The sequence below is a fragment of the Nansenia antarctica genome (assembly GCF_963989245.1).
Source record: "Nansenia antarctica genome assembly, chromosome: 1".
Taxonomy (NCBI): domain Eukaryota; kingdom Metazoa; phylum Chordata; class Actinopteri; order Argentiniformes; family Microstomatidae; genus Nansenia; species Nansenia antarctica.
In genome coordinates this window covers 15,548,547-15,570,838 of record NC_137674.1, presented here as the reverse complement: position 1 = coordinate 15,570,838, position 22,292 = coordinate 15,548,547, and the positions used below count along the sequence as shown (strand labels likewise).

At 42.6% G+C, this 22,292-nt stretch overlaps 2 protein-coding genes across 2 annotated transcripts; both read right to left on the bottom strand.

Annotated features, from left to right (window-relative positions):
• Nucleotides 1-796: 796 nt before the first annotated feature.
• On the bottom strand, nt 797-5,388 carry LOC308159064 (F-box only protein 47-like; the record flags this gene model as incomplete). The annotated part of the gene is made up of 10 exons (XM_080532819.1): nt 797-906; nt 1,085-1,244; nt 1,398-1,540; nt 2,481-2,621; nt 2,819-2,992; nt 3,251-3,359; nt 3,445-3,522; nt 3,688-3,764; nt 4,019-4,171; nt 5,181-5,388. 10 exons carry the CDS (start codon nt 5,386-5,388, stop codon nt 797-799), a joined length of 1,353 nt encoding a protein of 450 aa, XP_080388945.1.
• Nucleotides 5,389-12,618: 7,230 nt separating this feature from the next.
• Nucleotides 12,619-21,980, bottom strand: LOC308173293 (non-selective voltage-gated ion channel VDAC2). The gene is made up of 9 exons (XM_080548298.1): nt 21,871-21,980; nt 18,730-18,801; nt 16,994-17,043; nt 16,723-16,875; nt 16,323-16,375; nt 15,424-15,651; nt 14,824-14,974; nt 13,911-13,968; nt 12,619-13,694 (listed from the first exon to the last, which is right to left on the bottom strand). Exons 2-9 carry the CDS (start codon nt 18,794-18,796, stop codon nt 13,603-13,605), a joined length of 852 nt encoding a protein of 283 aa, XP_080404424.1. The 5' UTR covers nt 18,797-18,801; nt 21,871-21,980; the 3' UTR covers nt 12,619-13,602.
• Nucleotides 21,981-22,292: the final 312 nt, after the last annotated feature.

The window sequence follows — 22,292 nt, the reverse complement described above, 5'->3', positions numbered from 1 at the left end:
AAGTTGGGTACAAAAGGATTAATGGATACAACTTGATTTGTGAATCCTTGTTGGTGCCACCCGACCTGAAAGTTGCTCAATGCTAACGTCTTCTTGATGCTAACGATGCTTAGGTCTCTGTTTACATGGATCCATTCTTGTACTGTACCTACCATGGGTCGGTCTGGTGGTTGAAGTCATAGATAAAAATACATTAAAGGACATCAAGACCACAATGCATGTGTTTAATCTGAATACATATTTATTAGATAAATATTAGAATGTCACATCATCTAACTACATACAATTTAGCAAGACTAAAAATCACAATTTGTTCTTCTGACCTGTTTAGAATATGAAATGGTTGTACATAGTGTACACAACAAGACTGCCACTTCATGGGGCAATCACTTTAGATTGTACCTTTATAGTATGTTTTGCCTAATTTTTTGTAAAAACTGTACATTCGCCAAAATTGTACAAACTTTAAATTTGGTAACAATGTTTAGGACCCATTCAAGGTCCCATGTCCCCTTTGCCCCAATTATTTATACCTTAAAATGGCCTTTATTATTTGTATTTGTTGAACCTTCATAAAGTACACAGGTAATAGAGAAATACACAGAAGTTTAATATTACACAAAGCAAAACAAATGTGTCTTTTTTTCCCCATTCTACCCCCGTACGTACGGAGAGGTAGATAAAGTATTTTACATTAAATGAACAGGCGCGGTCAAAACACAGACTCGTTTTCCCAAATCAAAGTCTCTTCTGACAGGAGCTGTAAGCTATATATACACTACTCCTCTCCTCGATCTCACTCTTTTGTGAGGAACATGTAGAGAATCACAGTGTGGAAGTGAGCACTGGCGTTGAGGATGCTGCAGATCTGGCTCTGGAAGATCTCAAAGTCTTCTTGATGGTTATCTGTGACAAGATCGTTGACAGTTAGAAATCCGCATATGTCTACTTATTTTAACTGTTTTTCTATTAATGTGTTCCCAAATAATATGCCCTTAACTTTAAGATTATTTTAGTGCTACAAAGCTTGAAGGAATCTGGACCCTGATCTGATACGATAGTCTAAGTGCCTATAACAACTCACCAGCCTCCATAATCTCGTACATCTCCATGACAACGTCTGAGAACATGTTTTCCACGGCCTGGATGAAGGACCACTTGTCAGCAGAGGAGGAGAACACCTCACACACCTGCTGCACCATCTTGACGGACCAGTTCATGGAGTACCCGTCCTTCTCACACACCTGAGAGGGGTAACCAGAAATGTCAGTAGCTCAGGCCGGTTCAGGCAGTACCTTCCGTTAAGTGGGCACAAAATGGGGGAAATGTGTCTCTTAGGTTAAAAGATACCGGAACCCTAGAGCAGATAATAAAGTTATTTAGCAGCAGTGACTGACCAGTACGAGGTACACAATGAGTCGTGAGCTCTCAAACAGGTGTCCATTGAGGGCCTTGCTGGCCAGCACGCTGTAGCACACGCTGTTCCCACACAGGAACAACAGACGAGCCACATTCTCCATGTGCCATGCCTGGGGAAGGACTGGAGGCCAACAGAACCAGCACAAAACAAAACAACTGTCATTCATACACACAGTATTCACACTTTACATTAACATTTTTGACATTTAGCAGACGCCTTTATCCAAAGCGACTTACAAGCGCAGTACATTTATCGCAGCCCGGTACACACATAAAGATAATCTGGCCGATTTTGGCCCAATTTCCCCCCTTCCGACCAAGGACAGCAAACGCCCGATTATCGGATGGCTCTAAAGATTATCCTACAAGATTATCCTGTGGTGTGAGGTGTGTTAAGAGTCAATTTCTCCCGACAATCTGCTCGGAAAATGGTCGGGGCCGACGATCATAAATATTAGACATGTTCAATATTTACGATCAAAAGTCTTCTTGTCTGTGGTCAAAACTGACAACTCCCAAGTCCGATTGTGACGTGGAATGGAATGTAGCCACTCAAGAAGCCAGCTGACTGACGCGTCTTCTTCTTTTCGTTCTTCTGCACTTTATTTTCCCTGTAGCACATGGCTGCCTCTACAGGTCAGTCAGGGTACTACTACCCTGTTCACGCGAGACTCCAGACTGTCGGAGGACAGATCTTTATGCATGTGGTTGTATATTGGAGCACACCACACACAATACGATCAAGACTGTTCAATCCATGATTTTTTATCTTCATGTGTGGGGTCTCTCTCAGATAATCAGAAAATCCTTATATGTGTACCAGGCTTAAGGTAAGTGAATCATCTATACATCAGTCATCATCGCACATGATGGTGCACTCACCATTTGCTTAGTGAAATCTATAATCCTATGGTAATGGTACATACTGTACGTGTGGACTGACCAGACATACAGTATATACAGTATACAGACAAAAGAGTGTAAAAGGTTTGTCTACCATTCCTGGGTGTGTAAAATATAATCATTCAAAGTTGCCAAGTCCTCTGGGCTACTGCAGTTACCTATGAGCTCCTCCAGGATGGCCATTATGGTGTCGGTGGTCCAATCTTTGGCTTCCAGGTCGCTGTGTAGCAGGATGAGAGCCTTGGCCAGGTCGGACTGGGCCACCCCAGCACGCAGCTGCTCCTGCCAGCCTAGCGAACCTGGAAAGAACATTCCCTTACACTACACATACACTTTGCCTTGCAACTCTGGCCAACCAAAAAACAAGCATTTCATTTGTTATTATTAACATTAGAATTTCACCATGTAATTACTAACAAGTGATTTATATACTGTACAAAAGTGCAACCAGTTTTTTTAAGGTAGAAACCGAGAAGGCCCATGTTGTCCCTCTCACCGTCTGGTAGCAGTGGTCCGTAGAGGATGAACAGCAGCCGGGCTTGGCTGACAATGGGCCAGGGTTTCAGGATGCGGGTCAGCCAGAACAGAGTGTCCTTGCTGTTCTTCCAGGGGTCCAACAGAACCTGTCTGCAGAACAGACGGATCTGTTGCTCCAACAGCTGACATGAACCTGAGGGAGAAAAAATACATACGGATCACTCACGTCTCTCACACTCTTTCAATTAGCCTTTTTGTTTGTTTCTCTCTCTCTCTCTCTCTCTCTCTCTCTCTCTCTCTCTCTCTCTCTCTCTCTCTCTCTCTCTCTCTCTCTCTCTCTCTCTCTCTCTCTCTCTCTCTCTCTCTCTCTCTCTCTCTCTCTCTCTCTCTCTCTCTCTCTCTCTCTCTCTCTCTCTCTCTCTCTCTCTCTCTTATAGGGACAGACACTCACCTGGCTTTCCTGTGACCACTGACATGATTTTCTGGGGTAGATTTGTGAAGTCGCACAGGAAGTTGAAAACTCTGGGCCACTCCAGCTCATCCCAGCCGGCTATCAATGTCTGTCAGTCAAACATTAACCATCTCAATACAGGATTCAGCCTTTGATATTAAATTGTCTGATGTTCTTTGTAACTAGGCTCTCACCTGTTGAAACGCTCCATAGCTGGAGAAGCCTTGGCATTGCACTGATTTAATGCACTCTTCCATCATGAAGCAAGGAACCTGAGTGGGAGGTAACAACTGTGTTAGTCTAAGTAAGGTTAACTAGAAAATAACAATCTATTCAATGTTGTCAACTGTTTGGTTTGTTTAGAAATGTGAGAATGTTTGTAGAGCACACACAGCTAAACATTGCCTCATCTGTCCTCCCTCACCTCTCTGTCTTACCTGTGAAAACTTGCTATATATGAACGTTAGCCTATCCTTTGTTGGCAGCAAGAGGGTACATCTCTTGAACAATAAACCTGAAACGATGAGCAAAAACCACAAGAATGTAACATAGTGACTATATTTGCCAACCAGGACCACTTGCTTTCCTCATCGGACCCCCTATGAAAGGAGATAGAAATAATACTTTGGTCTATCTACCTGATAAAGAATTACAGCAGAAATAATGTGGCTCTGAATATTAGTTTATTATAAACATGTGTGTTCTTGGCCAACCAACTAAGTAAAATAAGGTAAATTAATCAAATAAAGCTGTTGAGGAGCCTCTCACCCAGCGATGTGTAGTGTTCTAGTGAGGACACCTCGGTGGAGTGATGACACCCCTGTACGATGATCCTCTTCCTCCAGGTCTGAGTGGAGACATAGCCCATGATGTAGCGACTGATGGCCTTGGACACCATGCTCAACACACTGATCTGCAACACTTTACCACAACAAACAACGAGGCAGGGAGAAACATCTCATTATAGTTTTTCTCAATTGCTAAAACACATTTCACAAAACTTTCCTCCATTTTCCCAAAACTCTAAACACAACACACTTTTCTAAAGCTACATAATCAAAACCACACTACAGAGGATCCATTACACACAACAATCCATTACACCAAAACTGAAGATGTGTCGTACTGGTGGCACCACGTGATCATTGCCAAATTCCACTCCACCCAAGAGGACATCTCCAACTCCACTCAATTGTTGTGCTGAATATTTAGGGATTTTAACAACCAGTCCTATTAAGAATACTGAAAACAATGTTCAGGGTGTGATGTTTATTTATTTATTTATGGAACTATACCACACACACACACACACACACACACACACACACACACACACACGCACGCACACACACACACACACACACACGCACACACACACACACACGCACACACACACACACACACACACACACACACACACACACCACAATCATTTGCAACAAGTGTCTTAAATTTTGAGTCGTTATGTTTAATGAATGAAGCTAGGTGTGTTCATTGTGTTCAAATTTTGCTGACTGTGGCAAGCATTTTGCATCACATGAGCTTTAATTTGAGAATTTGAGCAGAGTTTTTTGCAACTTGTGTTTTAGCAAGACAAAATGTGTTTAGATTTATGAGAAAAGGAGGATTGTGTTTTGTGAATTGTGTTTTCATGTGAAATGTGTTTATGGTTTTGGCAAATGGGAGCTAGTTTTATTAAATGTGCTTAGAGAACTGGTCATTTGGTTTAGAGAATTGGCTTTTGTGTTTTAGCAATTGGGAAAAACTGTAATTCAGATGCACGTCATTGGAGCTATACATATGTAAGACCATTTAGTACCCTGCCCCTGGTAACGGCTTCAATCAGAATAGTTCAGCCTCATAGATATGTCTCATCTAAATAATCATAATTCACCCATCCTGAAAAATGTCCAAAGCAAACAGAACCCACCAGAGAGTCTGTCCAGGATCATGTCAAAGACCTCGGGGGCCAGCCGCTCAAAGAAACAGTCGTTGGCCCGAACCTGACGACTCTGACTGCGGGTCGTGATGGTCCTGACGGGATACGGCCGGCGTCTGCGGTGATACTTACCGGCGTCTGGGGGATACGGCCGCCGTCTGCGGTGGGTCACCGTGAATTTCCTTGTCACTTTCGCCATAATAACTGGAATACTGTCAAGCCTTTATTGTCCCACAGATAATCTAGAAGCGAAAGGAAATAGCTAGTTAGTTAAACATGGTGGTTAGCCACAAACTGAAAAGTTGCTGGCTAGAATAGCTGCATGAACTTACCTAGCTGAGGAGAATGGCACTTGTCAATAAACCTTTGAAATTGTTGCCTTACTGAGCTTTAAATGCTCCTTCACAAGCTGTTATGTGTTCTGGTAAATATTGACACCACTGACATGAGACAATATAATAATAAACTATAATATATCTAAACTAAAGTCACCGACAGTTTTACCTCAGCCAGCGAGCTGCTATTGAGCTTGTGTGCTGCACAGTTCCTGCTCCCTCGCGAGGACACTCGCTGAACAACAAGGGGTGCGTTCGTAAATACGCTCTGGAAATCTGATCAGCACTCATGGAATGCCTGTTGTCCAATCAAATTACTTGGTCCGTTTATGACGTTGAACCCAGTGTGCGTTCCGTCGCTCTCAGAGAAAATGTACGAACGCACCCAAGGAGCGCTACCGCGAAATACGATCAGCTCGCGCCGTCATCTCGAATGAATGAATGAATGGTCTTTATTGTCATTAATATAGTACAGGTACCATACAACGAAATTTGGGAGGGGGGGGCTCCCCTGGTGCTAGGAAAAAAAACTAAAAACAAGAAGGGAAAGGAGCTGCATGGTTTACATAAATAAAGGCTATGTACACTACCTCCGCCGGTGCCCGCAAGCTCCTGTCAGCACTGCCTAAAAGTTGTGGGGATGTTTGGGGACATTTTTTGGGGAGGTTTGCGTGGCAGTCTTCTTCACAAAGTCGTTGAAGATAACTGTTTTTTGACATGGCAGTCAGCCTTTTATATCAAATCACTTTGAAATGAAAAGAAGCAGCATCTGTGCAAAGACCAATACATTATTGCACAAGCTTTTGGTCTTTAGACCTTCTTCAGGCATACATCAGTGACAAGTGAATGCAGCGGTATATTAGCCAAATGCACAGCACCTGTGTCAAAGAATTCCACCTAGTGGCTAGACATCAAGGGAATTGTAGTCCTAGGTTTAGTGGACTACAAAAGCCACATACACAAGTGTTCACTAAGACAAGAAAACACAAAAATAATTTGGCTAATCAAGTGATGTCATTTGAACCGTATATACTACTGCATTCACTTAATCATTGATGTATTACATTGATGTACATGTAAGAACAAATTATTATTTACAAATGCAGCCTGACCAAAAAGCAATGGCTCTTTGGGGGGGGGGGGAATAAAACAAGGTTAAATAATTTAATGAGGACATTGACACACAAAATAGTAACAGAGACTCTCCTCGACAATCAAGTATATTTATAGTTTTCCTCCAGGTACACGTGGAGTTTAAATAGACCCATGATGGCGTAATGCTGGGTCAGGGTTTTCTTTTTTTATCTTGCTCCATTTTGCAGGTGCCAGTCAGTCAGATGCGCTCAATTGCAATCGACACCAGTCCGACAGGTAGTCCATGGCCAACCACAACACCCACACATCTAATGGCACACTTTTCCTTAAATTGTTTAAGTTGTTGAATGCTCATTTTAATTATTTTTGTTGGATCTGATACCATCATGTAGGCCATCATGTACAGTATACTTTGTGTTACTATATGTAACACACATGTTACAGTAAGAGGTGACTTAAAAATCGAGTATGTGTTTATTGTGTCAGATGAAGTATTAACTAATTAATAATAACAATCTGTTTGTTGAAACACAGATGATTGCAGTCCATAATTGTAAGCATACAATATATACAGTATATACCTACTATATATATATATATATACATACACACATATACATAGGTTCTACTACATTTTACAAACATTACATGTTGTATGTATCAAACCATAACTCATTGGTCAAACATAATAAGATTTATAATCAGGAAAGTAAAAGCCTACCATCATCTGACATCATATTACAGTGGAATAGCAGAACAGATATAAGGCTTGTTACGAGGTGTAAAGTCTGCATAGTTGGAACCCCTCCAGGCCATTTGCTTGTTTCTGGCTCTTCCAGTGTTCCTGTACAGTAGTGCCAAGCTGACTCATGCATTTCCCTCTCGTAGTCGTTTGTAAAAAGGTGCAAGATTACAAGTACTGCTTGGCTGTGAAATGAGAGATAATGTCAGATTGACTATTCTCTACTGACCGGTAATGATTAACACACAGGTCTACAAACATTATAATCTGGACAAACTGATTACAGAATATAGATGTGCTGAATTTACCAAACTGATTAGACTGTGTTAGGCTTACTCAGATAGGGTTTAAGTAAACGCATGCATTGATTGCAATGTGTTTATATATAATGTATTCACATACAGGAGTATCTTGTGAATCCTGTTCGAAATTGGTGGAGTAGGCTACAGTAGAGATCTATAGTATAGGCCTATTTATTTACATACGTCTACCAATACCATTATTAACGAATCAAGACAACTGATGTAGCCTATCATTGTGCAGCGGCAAGCATTTGAAGGGAAATTATCTCCTAAGTCACAGATGTCAAAGAAGCGATGGACGGGACGTGTGCGCTGACAGCCAGTCAAGCTAACAGCTGATTCTTTACATTTTCAGCACTATGGACAGTTCCATTCTGCAGCTCGACTGGATGGGGGAGGTATAAAAGGCTCGAGGCGTCGCTATCCTGCACACCTTCACTGCTGTTCCACACAGCAACACCATGAGCCAGAGAATGGAGTTTATTAAAGTGGGTTCTCCGCATAGGACTAGAGAACTGTCTGGATCCTCCGGCGCATCGCAGCCGACTTTAAGGATCTTCGAGGCGGCAGCCGCATCTTTGAACAGAGGCAGTGTGCTTCAGAAGAGAGAATTCGGCTTGGCACTGAGGGCATCGGAGAGTTTAGATTTAGCTCCACCAAAAATGAACGAAAAAGAATTGCTGCACGGGCTGAACGACCGTTTCGCTGGGTTCATAGAAAAGGTGCGTCATTTGGAGCATCAGAATCAATTGCTGGAGAGGGAGATCGAGGACATTCGGCAGAAGGCGCAATCCCCTTCCTCTTTGGCACAACAGTACGAACCGGAGCTCAGGGATCTGAGAAAAATAGTCAACGACATCGCGCTTCAGAAGCGTCAGATTGAACTAGAACACCAGGACCTGGAGGAAGATGTCATCACCTTGAGAGAAAAATGTGACCAAGAGGCGCTTAACAGATTAGACGCTGAGAACAATATTACAGTGCTGAAAAGGGACATCAACGACGCATATTTGGCTAAGATTCAGCTGGACAAAAAAGCGCAGTCGATGGTGGATGAGATACATTTCTTGAAGAAAAACCATGAGGTCGAGGTGTCTGGTATGTTGGCTCAGATGCAAGAGACTCGGGTACGGGTCGAAGCGCACGACTTTGGCAAGCCGGACATCGCTGCGGCTCTCCGGGACATCCGTGCGCAGTTAGAAGGTCACGCCGTGTCCGACATCCAGCAAGCGGAGGAATGTTTCCGCGTCCAGTTTGCGAAGTTGACCAAGGCTGCTGAGACCAACAGAGACGCGCTGAAGGTGACCAGACAAGAGATCCAGGAGCACAGACGGCGCCTGCAGGGAAGGAATATCGAACTGGACTGCGCAAAAGGAACGAGAGATGCACTGGCCAAGCAACTCAACGAGCTGGAGGACCGCCACAATGCCGAAATGGTTAATTACCAGGTATGGCAAGGCTGTGATTTATTGTGTAGGCCCCTACTTCTTCTCATTGTACATAAATGAAGTTAACATGATCGATATTCATATATGTATTTGAATACTTACATTTACTTATTATGTCTATAGGACAAAAACACTTTCTTCACCTTTTCATTAAAGGTCTGAGAGCCTAATAGACACAGAGAGGCTGATGAGAATAAACCTTGTTTTCATTCATTTTATCGAGGATGCCATCAGACAGCTGGAGATTGAGGTTACAGATGCCAGATTTGACATGTCTGGTCACGTAAGGGAATTCCAGGACCTGCTGAATGTGAAAATGGCGTTGGATGTGGAGATTATCTCCTACAGGTAAAACTATAGCTCTGCCTGTATCACAGATAAGGCTTGACTCTTTGTTATGAAGAGTTTGTGTTTCGTGTACTTAGTAAATCCTTTACTGTATACAGTAGTATTGTAGAGAGAAGGAAAAGTGTACAATTATGATTCATAGTGACTTTCAAAGACTGTAAGCGTCACTTAGGATGAATAGGATGAATAAATACATACAAGTTTTTTTTTATTACTATATAAATGAAGGCCTAACTATCTCTCTCCCTATAGGCAACTCCTGGAGGGTGAGGAGAGTCGTCTGTCCACCATCTCTGACCCCCATGTCTCCATGCCGTACATCTACCGCCAGTCCCCCGTCTACACTCTCCCGTGCCTGGCCCGGCAGGGGGGCCCCACCAGGAGAGCCGAGCCTCAGTACAAGTTTGTGGAAGAGATCATAACAGAGACGACCAGAGAAGTGGAGATGTCCGAGTTTGAGGAGACAGGGTCAGAGGAGATCGCTGGAGGAGAAGAAGAGGAGGATCAGAGGAAGAGGGAGAAACAGGCCAAAGCTGAGAGGGGAAGCAGTGAGCAAGTGGATGAAGAGGAAGATAAGGCTGCTCCCTGTGGGGAAGCCCCAGAAAAAGAAGATGAACAGGTAGAGACATCAGAGGAGACCACAGAGCATAGAGATGGAGTTAGCCCAGCGGAGGCAGAAAAGGGTGATGAAGGAAAGGAGGAAACAGGGGACGAGCCAGACGCAGGAGACAGGAAGGAGGACACTGTCAACCCTATACAGAGTGAGGATAAATCACCTGAGGGAACCAGTGATGAAGACAAGTATAAACTTGGCACAACAGAGGATATAGATAGTGATAAAAAGGATGCAGGCGAGCAATTCCAAAAATATGACCCCTCAAAACGAGAAGATTCACAAACTGAGGCTCCCATTGAGGATACAATCTCAAAAGTGCCCACAAGGTCAGAGTCAGAGGATAGCCAAAAACAAAGTCCCTTAAAGGAGAAAAAAGAACTTGACCTGAAAGAGGAGAGTGCCCCAGTAAAGGAACAGCAGGATAGCCAAAAACGTAGTACATTAACAGCAAGTCCATTAAAAGAGAGCAAAGAGGTGGATCTGAAAGAGGCCATAACTCCACTGATGGAGCAGGAACCTGAGATGGACTCTGCCGACACGAAGGAGTTCAAAGACTCAGACCAGCCGACAGAGCCGGCAAGCACTGTCACAGCACGAGAGGTGGGTCTCCCTGTGGACTCAGGGGAGACATCCACTGACAAGACCTCCACTGAGGTCACAGCAGAGATGAAAAAAACTGCTCTAACTAAGGAGATTGGGGAGCCTGTTAAGTCATCAGAGGACACCAAAGCACCAGACATCCCTGGCACAACACCTGAAAGGGAGATGAGTCCTAAAGAGTTAAACACGAGCAGCAAGGATGAGAGTGCAAAAACCACCGAAGAGGAAACAAAGGACGACTCAAAGGACGAGACATGTTTGAAAAAATCGGAGACGTCCCCAAAACCAGATATGATGGCCATTCCTAAAGAGGAGGAGATTAAAGAGAGCAGCAGCGGAGACAACGCTAAGCAAGGTGCAGAGGAATCTAAGGTACCAGAGCAACAGGTGACTGCAGTTGCAGAGAGCAAAGAATCCCACAGCGTGGCGCCAGAGAGCATTCAAACTCAGGTGAAATCAGAGGAGATTGCCCAAGAGCGTGAGAAAGTTCAGGTTCCTAAAGATCTTCCTAAAAAAGGTCTTGAGTGTCAAGACCAACGAGTCTGAGGTACTCACTAAAAGCCAAAAAGAGGCAAAACCTGAACAGGGGAAAGTATCTATCATTAAGACTTCTGCAATGAAAGAGCATGTATCAGCCATAGGTTTGAAAGAGAAGGCAGTTGATGAGAAATAGACAAAGAAAGAAGTCAAAAATAGAGAATGGCTTTTCTGAAGACGGAATGAGCAAAGATGACAAAACTGTGTCCAAAATGAAGGAGCAAGCTGAGCCAAACAAAGAGGAGAATGCTGAGCCTAAAACCAGCATGATTACTACAATCCCTTAATTCAATATGAATCCCTGTTTTGCAATTGCTTGACCTTATTCAACTGAAAGTTGTTATGAATCATACATATTTGAAGCATAAATATACTGTAATATTGAATGTAAAAAATCAAAAAGCTGTATTTTGCTGGATCTATTTTCTTCTGCCCCAATGATGTGAATGGGGGTGACTGTATGGGCTGTGAAATAAAAGCAATTCAAAGATTATGTATGTTTTCAGATGTTGTTACTTGCTATATTTCATCTGTACTAGTATGCATTACATTACACAGTTAGGTTAAGCCTGCCACTCATAAAACTGCAATAGCCTATATCTATCTTTATTTATAGACATGTACATCCAGTAAGGTGAACCTCTATCCAAATTCATAAACTTTGTTATGGCGCAAAATGAAACCCTGCTGAATCACTTAAATGTTTGATTGAGCTTGTTTCCCCACCGTTGCTTTCTACACTAGTTTCCAAGGTTACCCATGTGAGGTGGAGACTTTTTTGTAGACTTCATTTTTGTGTCCCAGTTCTCTACAATTTACCCTGACGTGAGGACTTCATCACCACTTCATCACGCGTACGGGAATACCCAGGGAGACGCAGACAGCAGAAACAGCTGAGTCAAGTGAGTTGAAATTCGCTACATCAGAGTTTATTCGAATGACCCGTTTCCATAAAACTTGATGCGAATAAGAGGTGATTGGCATTAGGCAAAAACCACCTCAAGCGAGCGTATCAACTTTGTGCGAATTAGAGGTGATTGGCATCGAGTTTTCGCAGCGAATCAAGCCGTTTCCATAAAACTTCTCATGCGAATCATCTCAAACTGATGCTAATCACCTCGAAATGTTTTCTGGAAACGCACCTAGTGATTCTAAACCTTGAGTTAAAAGGAATGGACTGGTGGTACTGGAAGTACTCAAATCATGCTTCCTTCTATAAAATACATGTGGAGCAAACGTATACAACAGTGAAGACTTCAGAGAAAAGTGTAGACTTGGGACACATACATGCATCAAGCATCTTTATAATATAGATGAATTGAAAATAGCTTTCACTTGAATGAGATGCATAACAATGCATTTAGAATTACATGAAATACATAGATTGGGTTGATCACCAGTTAATAAATCAAAGCATTTGTGGAGTTCAAAGACTTTATTGAAAAGTTAAACATACATATAAGGACCTCCCAGGTTTCCTGTGAGCAATGTCTCAGCCGCCCAAGTGGCAAGATGGTGTCAATGGGAGAGCCTATATGGAACTTACTTACACCACATCTGAACATTGTCCAGTTTGGCATTACCGTGAACCTTAACCCCCCCCCCTCCCCGATGTCATCTGCAAAGCAGAAAACACAGAAGCCTGCCAGGTCCACCAAGAACACCAGGCTCCGATGCTTAAACAGATTCTCTCTATTTAAGCCCCCAAACTGTTCAAGGGAGGGCTTAATGTACAGCTTTGATCTCAAACACATCTCAAACCATGACAGCCGACACAAAAAGCAGAATGGTACAACACAGCTTGTCGTTGCGCGTGGGAAGGAAAGAAAAGGTACAACAGTACATAAATAGTGAAAGAAGCCTAGTGTTCTGAATAACTTGGTTGGTTACAAATAAAAATGTGTTCAGAAGACTGAGGACTATCAGATGATTGTAAAACGTGGGTAGGTATGACCAAGCACCCCGCGCAAAACTGAATGTCAAGGGTTAACACAAAGGAGCCCAGGTGATAACACTGGAAGAAAGATGTATACATGATTTCATTGTCATGGCAGTATTGGATAGATACAAACACAGAAGATGTATAAATTATCGACCCACAACAAATGTATTTTTAATGGAAACAGCTACAAAGCAGAATGTACATGTACCCATGATAGAAGCACCGTCTGAAAACGGTACTGGAAAATGACAGTTTGTTGTTGTAGCAGCCTTTGAACATAATCCCTTGCTGATATTCCCTTGCTGGTTTGATTTGTTTTGATTTGATTGGTTATGAGCCCCATTAGCTGATGCAAAGCATCTGCTACTCTTCCTGGGGCTTGAGTTGGAAATACAATTAAGGCCAGATTCTTCTGATATTCCCTCGTTCCCTTCGCCACGAGGAACACTTAGGCCTCCAGTTCCAACCCCAGACCCAGCTTGTGGCCTCCAGCGTTGATGCTCTTTCCATCAACCAGCGCCGACAAGGTGAGTTTCACACCTGCAGAGATGAGAGAGGACATGTAAATATGCAATTCAGCTGATTGGTTTATCAAAAGTTTACGGGTTTTTTTCTCCAGTATATATGGTCCCAGCGGGAATCAAACCCACAACCTAAGTGTTGTTAGGGCCATGTTCTACCAACCGAGCCAGTGTGTTTATGTATTATAATGATAATATATCATTATATATTATAATTCTATAAATAATATCTTACCTGGTCTGAGCGTCTGGGTGTAGCCAACGCCAACAAGGCTGGTGTTGTTCACTTTAGCCTACGAAGCCCAAAACACAAATGCATCTTAACGCCATGTCTTTTGCTACAATCCAGCACAATAATCTCCATCCCACCCAATTAAAATCATTGGCTGCATCTCAATGGGCTAGCATGGCTTCCTCTCCTCTCTTATTTATTCACACTGAATAGAAAGCATGACGGGTGAACACAACATGGTAGATACCACAGGGGGGGGGGCTTTCACCTGGCTGGTTATGTCACATCAGAGAGGACAAGGGAAACGACACAAGTAGAAGCCACTTTAGATATGATACATAGCCTTAGGTCATGTTCTCACATGAAAGTCTGAATCAGGACCCGGAGCAAGTGGATGAGATTGCAACATTGTTGCATAAATTATTTCTCTGATTTGCGTTCTCACAGCCCGTAAACGAAGTAACATACGCAATCGAAGCAACAGACATGGTAGTTGACTGGTCAGAAAAATTGAAAATTGCCCGTTCGTCCCACTCTTATCCAGATCAACACGCATGCACTGTTGTTTTCCTATGGACAGCCTCGATGCGTTGTTTCTAATCGGAGCGAAACCACCCTTTTCAAGCGGAGCATTCGTTGTTTTCTCCGGGAGCGACTTCGAATGCGCGTTCTCACAGCTCCAAACGACGCAGAGCAAAGCGAATTTGATCCTAAACTCCGATTCCAAGTGAAGCAAATGTTCTAGTGAGAACACACCCTTAGTTATTCCCCAATAACAGGTTGTAGTAGATTCTGATGAAGAAGCTACCCAAAGATCTGGATTTTCTTCCCTAATGAGGTTTGAGCCACCTAATGATACATGACACTATTAACACCCAGTACAGCTGCCCCTCTGGTATGGATCTGTGGTACTCACGCTGATGGCGGCGTCCTTGTCCAGCTGGTACTTGGCTGCGATGCCGAAGCGTGTGCTGTTGCTGCCGGAGGTCCAGGCCAGGTTCACCGCCGTCTCCAGCTTGTCGCTCACTTTCTGGTAGATGGAGCCTCCGAACTCGGCCCCATCGTTACTGCAGAGGGACGACAGGAGCAGGACAGCGTGTCATTTCTATTCGATGAATAATTCATTGATTTGAACCCCTCTGATTGTGCCTTGGGTCACCTATACAAATGTATCTGGGCCATGAGTCAGTCCCCAAATGGCCTCCAAACATAAACACACACCTACCCCAGATTCATTGCCTATCACCCAAAACAACAGATGGTTTGCACAAAGGACACAAAGTCGCTAAAACTATGTGGTATGCTTCAATATTTGACTGCCCAAAACATTTTAATGTCAGTTCTTATTTTTCTAGTGCAATTACTGTTCATACCGATGATGGGATCATTTACAACCAAAAGTGTGCTTTGTGGGTAGACATTGATAATGCTAATACAAGAAAATATTTTTTATGAACTGTCACGCTTTAATGCTCAAACTTTGAACTTTTGTTCCCTGCCACTCCCTCTTACTTACACATTGGTGTGCAGCTGGAAGTCTCCAGTCTTGTATCCCACGGCGAAGTTGTTCTGGGTCATCTTAGACTTGGCAGTGTCAAAGGTCATCTGGTAGCCGGCGAGCCAGCCCTCATAACCGACAACAGCAGCTCCATGGATGGCAGGGCCGGCGAAGTCAAAGTCGATGTCACAGCCGAGGTTGACAAACTCACGCTTGTAGGCAGTCTTAACTTTGCCACTCTTCTTGCTGTTGATGGGTGAGAAAAAAACAACAATTGGTTACTTTCTACCCTGCTTTAACATCATTTTCTGTATTCATGATTCATATTTGACAGTCCTCACTACAATAATTCTTAAGTCATGCCTTTTCACACATAACCACAGTGCACTGACACAGACACCGCAGCATTAGGGAGAAATGACTAGACTCTGTGGTAATGCTACTGAGCCCAGTTATTAACAGCTAGCATGAGCAGCATGATGCTATTAACCATGAATGGACATGCAGGGTCAACGTGAAGACTCCTCCCACCCACCCCCCAACCTCCCTCCCCCCTCCCTCCCCCACAACACGAAAGGAGACACCTCCGCTGGGCACGTGTCATATTCCTCACATGATTTACACTTCGCAGAAAGCCAATACTACGTGGTCTGGCTGGGCCTCTGGGAAGGCCATGAGAAACAACAAGCTCATAATAATTCTGATACCTCTCTGACAAGGTGTTCCATATTAGGACAAGGCTCATTTGACCGTGACCCCAACCTCTAGCACCCACAAGCATGTGCAGCATGGATCATGTTGCCAACGCCAGCCGTATAGGGAGGCCATGTATCTATACCATAGAGCCTACTAGAACAGGCAAGGAAAGCTCGAGTATTACTGCAGGCCTCTGCGTTGGCAATAGTCAATATCCTTACCCCGTGTTTGGCGAGAAGGTTGTATCGAAGGTCAGCTTCAGGCCCTTGGCAATCTGACGGAAACATGAACAAAGAGCTACTAAATATCTACAGTGTCTGGGCTACATTGAATGTTCATAGAATTGAGCTCTCTCTATATATATAATAGAGCAGTGTTTATTTATTTATTGTTTATTTATAGTAAGGATCTCCATTAGCTATACCCATAGGCATGAGCTACTTTTAGTGGGGTCCACATTTAAAACATACATTACAAATAACATTTAACATATAAAACATACTTCAATTACAAATAGCAAACATTAAAATATATCATACAGTATGACAGTGTCATTTAGTTTGAATCAAACCTCATTGAATAAAATGTGGATTGTGCAACTAAACAATGAGGTTTTCACACCTGGTCTTCAACAGTGATCTCTGTTCCCAGGGTGTTGTCAGTGTTCCACTTCTCTGTGAGGGTCAGGCCGTACTCAGACCTCTTGTATTTGGTCTCCAGGCTGCCTGCCACTTTGCTGGTGTCAGTGTTGGAGGAACCAGCGGTCTTGAACTCCTGTATAAGACAACAGAACAAAGGGTTAATAAACACAATGCGGCATTAAACAACATGCATATGTTATCATGTCGTTATTACACATGTCTGTCTCTGCAGTTATAAGTTAACAACTTACCACACCACTGGCAGACTTGGTCTTGACATCAAGTTTCACCAGGCCAAAGCCTAAAAATAGGAAGCAAAGAATATTCTATCATTGTCTAGGCCAACAAAAAGCAGTTGAGCAGAATAATTTTTGCTTTACTTTGACCTCGATGGCCAGCTGTGGAATTAAAATCCCACAAGCCAAATTTTATATGAGTGTCTTGGTCAATGTCTTGTCTAACATTTTGGGTTTGGGGCATTTCGCCCAGCAAAACCCTCTCACTCAGAGCCACGCTAGCCAGGCTGCAACATAACAGCCGGAACATTTCTGTACAGCATACTTTGCAATAGTCCCGCTTTCGAGCTGGGTACACTTCATTAGGTACACCTTTTCAACTGCTCGCAACTCAATGCATTTAGGCATGTGGACAGTGTCAAAACGATCTGCTGAAGTTCAAACCAAGCATCAGAATGGGGAAGAAAGGTGATTTAAGTGACTTTGAACATGGCATGGTTGTTAGTGCCAGGCAGGCTGGTTTGAGTATTTCAGAGGTCAGAGGAGAATGGCCAGACTGGTTCGAGCTGATAGAACGGCAACAGTAACTAAAAAAGCTCACATCATCTCAAACGGGTTTGTTGAACATGACAATTCAGACAATTCATGACAGATCTCAATCCAATAAAGCACAATTGGAATGTGGTGGAACGGGAGATTCGCATCATGGATGTGCAGTCAACAAATCTGCAGCAACTGCGTGATGCTATAATGTCAATATGGAGCAAAGGGGGTCCAACCCGTACCTAATGATGTGGCCAGAGAGTGTGTGTACATACAGTATGCACCATTTTCATTCAGGATCTTAAAGTAGACATGTACCTCTGTACTCTATTTGAACTAAAGGCATGTTTATAAATATATTTTATCTTCAAAAAGCTTATGAATGCCTCAGACATAATGAGACAGATTCAGATCCAAGTTGTGGGAATCCACTTGCTGTCAGAGGGGCAACACTGCATGTGTGTGATATTTAGAAATACCATAAGTAATATATAGTGGCGTATATTAAGTCCAAGACTAGCTAAAATGGGCATATAGAGAAAAATAAATGCTCTTGAAAAGAGAAGATGAAATAGCTTGATCAATATTATGAATGATTTCCATTCATTCCAGTGAGACTGCTTCACTCAGAATTCAAACCTGTCTGCCGCTAGGTGGTGAAGAGCTTTTTGTTGCGTTAGCGGTTTTCAGGTCTGGTTTAACGTAAATGGAAGCTAATCAAACATAATATTTAAATCTGTTAATTTTACTGTGTATATATATCTCTATATTGTGTGTATACTAGTGTGCCCTTGGGTAAGGCACTTAGCCCTCAGTTACTCCAGGGGGAATGTCCCTGTAATTCGTAATTGTAAGTCGCTTTGGATAAAAGCGTCTGCTAAATGGCAAAATTATTATTATTATTATATTGTCTAAATGACTGAACAGTTGAATAACAAAAAACGTTGTATTGAAATGGGCAACTGACCCGGCGAACAGGAAGAAAACAGGAATCGTAGCGAGAAATCAAAATCATTATTTTAAGGATATAAAGTGCTGTTTTAGAGTGAGTTTGAGATTTAAATTTGCTTTTTGATGCAAATACTATTGTTACATATTATGATTTTACAGTTTTAATGTTATTTCCCAGAAATCGTCAAAACAGGGTTGACCTGCCTACCACTGGTTATCCCAGTCTTTTATAACACTTCAGTACAGCTGGTACGTACCATAGCCTTTGTTGAAGATGTCCTTGGCAGATTTTCCCAGATCACCATATGATGGAGGCACAGCCATTCTACCTGCAGAGGTAGAAAAATGAAAATATTATCCATAACAAAATGGCCTTATTTTTTTTAAAAACAAACCTGCACAACCAAGTCTGAAAACAAGGTAACAAAATGCAAAATCTTCAAAGTAGAATCAGAATTCTTTTTGTTGCCAAGTATATTTTCACATACAGGAAATTGACTTGGTGAGGTTGGTGCATAGGACATAAAACAACAACAACAGGTAGGGGACTTGTTCGTGAGGCCGGATGGAAGTCTTTGGGAGAGGTGGTGACGGGGTGAGAAGTAGGGCTGCACGATTTGGGGAAAAAATCGAATTGCGATTATTTGGACAGATATCGCGATTGCGATTAATTTGCGATTATTATTTTTTTAAATAGCAAAAAAAAAAAAAAAAAAACGTTTTTGTAAAGTGTGGCCATATCTCCGGCTAGGAAGGTCGTATCAACGTGCAGTTTGTTTGTACGTCTTCAGGGGACTTAGAGGCTCCCTCCTCTAGCACCCCCACAGCCCGAGCTACGAGTGAAAGAACTAAACTTACATTGGGTTGCTTTAAAGTTGGGTTGCTTTAAAATCAAGCTTCAGATTAAAACATGTGATGGAGCATTACTAACCTGACTCAGGTGGTTTGTTTCACACAACCATCTAGGAAAGCTTAATTGGAAGCTGTTTGGAAAAGGGCAGGTACTTTCAAAAAATACTTGGCAGGTGATTGGATGAATCTATCTATTTTCAGAGAGCATTACCACATGATACCATCAAACTACTTCTGCTGAAGCCATTATCCACCATGAATGTTGCTATTGCTAGCTACCGAAACGTGGGCGTTTCACGTGCGATGTTGTTGGTGTGCGTTCATTGACGTTGACGTTCATTGACGTTCACGTTCATTGTTGACGTTCATTGTTGACGTTCATTGACGTTGACGTTCATTGACGTTGAATCCGACGCGCTGTATGACGTATCCCATACGGGTAGTGGTGGTCTAGTGAGTTGGACTTGTGATCGGAAGGTTGTGTGAGTTCAAATCCCGCCTGAAACCACACCACTACTAGTGTGCCCTTGAGTAAGGCACTTAGCCCTCAGTTACTCCAGGGGGAATGTCCCTGTAATTCGTAATTGTAAATCGCTTTGGATTAAAAGCGTCAGCTAAATAGCAAAAAAAAAAAAAAAAGTAAAAAAAAAAAAAAAAAAAAAAAAAAAATCGCAGGCAAATCGCAGGCTTTGCGATTAGCTAATCGCATAATTTCAAATCGCGATTTCGATTTAAAATCGATTAATCGTGCAGCCCTAGTGAGAAGGATCAGCGATGATCTTTCCTGCTGCTCTTTCCTGCTCTCTTACAGATGGCAAGTTGGAGCTGACAACTTTCTCGACTGACAAATTATTTGGGGCTGGGCTCCTCCTTAAGTCCTCCTGGCCTTTAAGCCTAAATTAGATCTTTTTACCAATACTATCTAAGTATTGGTATGCACCGGTACTATCTAATCATTTAATGATTTTTAAATGCATTCAACTTGTCAGTAAATTGTTGGAATTTGGTATTTTTTGCTCTAGGCATAGGGTCAGCCATAGTTAGCACCCCTGGAGCAATCAGGGGTTAAGTGCCTTGCTCAAGGGCACATGCAGCTCTCTCCTGAGATGGGGATCGAACCAGCGACCATCCAATTAGTAGCCGACCTCTCTAACCTCTAGGCTACCACTGCCCCTGTAACACATTAATGGGTGTGGTAGCATGCCTGGAACCATTTCTATCAACCAGTGCATTACTTTCCTTGCAACTGGCAGATGATCTGCCTGGGTTTGATAAGTGGCCAGTGTAACTGCATGACTCTGCATAGCTGGCTAATCTTAACTACCACAGGAACACACCTATGTGACTCATTCAAGAGTGGAGAAAACCATTCCAAGAGGTCCATGGTAAGCAAAGCATTCCCATCTAACCTATAATATATATTATATACACGCATGCTATTCCACTGCCTGTCCATCAATACACGGGAGGTTATTTAAAAAAAAAAAAATTGAGGCAATTCAAAGGTCTTCCTATTTTAGTTAAGGAAGCTTTTTCTTGGACATTGATAAAGGGTGTTGGCTACACGATCGCAAAACAATTTGTCATATTCAAGGTTAATATTTTTTTTAAACACCAAGGATTATACAGGAGTTGAGGACATTGCTTAGATGGTGGCAAGCTGCAGTTGCCATACCAGCTGAGCAAGTATAGGCCTGCATAAACTACAGTGACAATTTGACATTGGCCATCACCCTAGTCTATGCCGCAAGGAATGTCCAGTCCTCCATGGAAGTTCAGATATTGACATGTCAACAGTCTCACTTTCATAAATAATCTAATAACATTTGAGTTTAAACTCAGTTGCTTTTGTTTGGCATAAGGGGAGCAACATCAGACAATAATTGACGTGTGTGGTGTCTTATCTACTGATTGACAGTAGGAGCTCTATGGCACTTGTATGCAACTGAATGGAAACATCAGCAATCTAGCAACCAATGCGACAACAATGCAAAGATCTGCCAGAACAAAGTGGGCAAGGTTAAGAGAGGGAAGCCATTTGGACAGTGTTAGCTACATTAGCTCGACATGGCAAATGCAATTGCAACCAGATGATCACATTCGTCATTATACAGTTCACATAACGTTAGAATGTCAAATTGAACCAATTAGCTAATGAAGCAGCTATATAAGAGGGAGCATGGTTGGTTGGTTGGGTAACTGGCTAAGCTGTAATTGCCCAACAGACTACTAACTTTCGCATTACTTTTTCCACACACCATTATGCCACCCACGATCTGTAACTGTCAATGCACCAGGACTTCATGCAGCTAGCTCTCTGGTCAATTGAATCTGCATGTAATCTGCCATCCCAATGTTGAGCCTGTTAGCAGGGAGCTGTCCTGTCTCTTAGCTGAAGGCCTTCTGCATGTTCAGCTCGTTAGCTAGTTAAAGCTAACCGGTTAGCTAGGGTACAATGCGTCAAGCATGATATAAGGAAAGCACGGCCATGCACCGCAATGCATTTGTATGTCACTTATGAAAAACATATCGGTGTTGTCACTTACCGGTTAAAAGTGGAAGCTAGCGGTAAACTAAAGTGACTTTAATTCAGATCGTGGGGCCTTGGACGTCACTGGCTGGAGGGCGAGCTGAAGGAGACTGCAATGGAACGAGATCTCCACCTATCACATCCTGCACCGATAGGACCCCCTATTAGCCACATGTTCGCCTGTCAAGAAATGCTCGTAGCAAAATGTAAAAACAATTGTTTTTGTTTCTTTCTTTCGTTTCTTTGACTATTTTGGACTATATCAATAGTGAACTCGTGACGTTAGAATTATAAGGTTCTATCTCCATTTTTGTCAAAATTGAGTTTTTTTTTTTTTACATAATCTGATCCATTAGGTGTTTATTAATGCCTGTGTGGTGTTATTTTTTTTTAATGTTGACATTTTTGAGTTAGTAATTCTTAAAATACAAAGGTTCC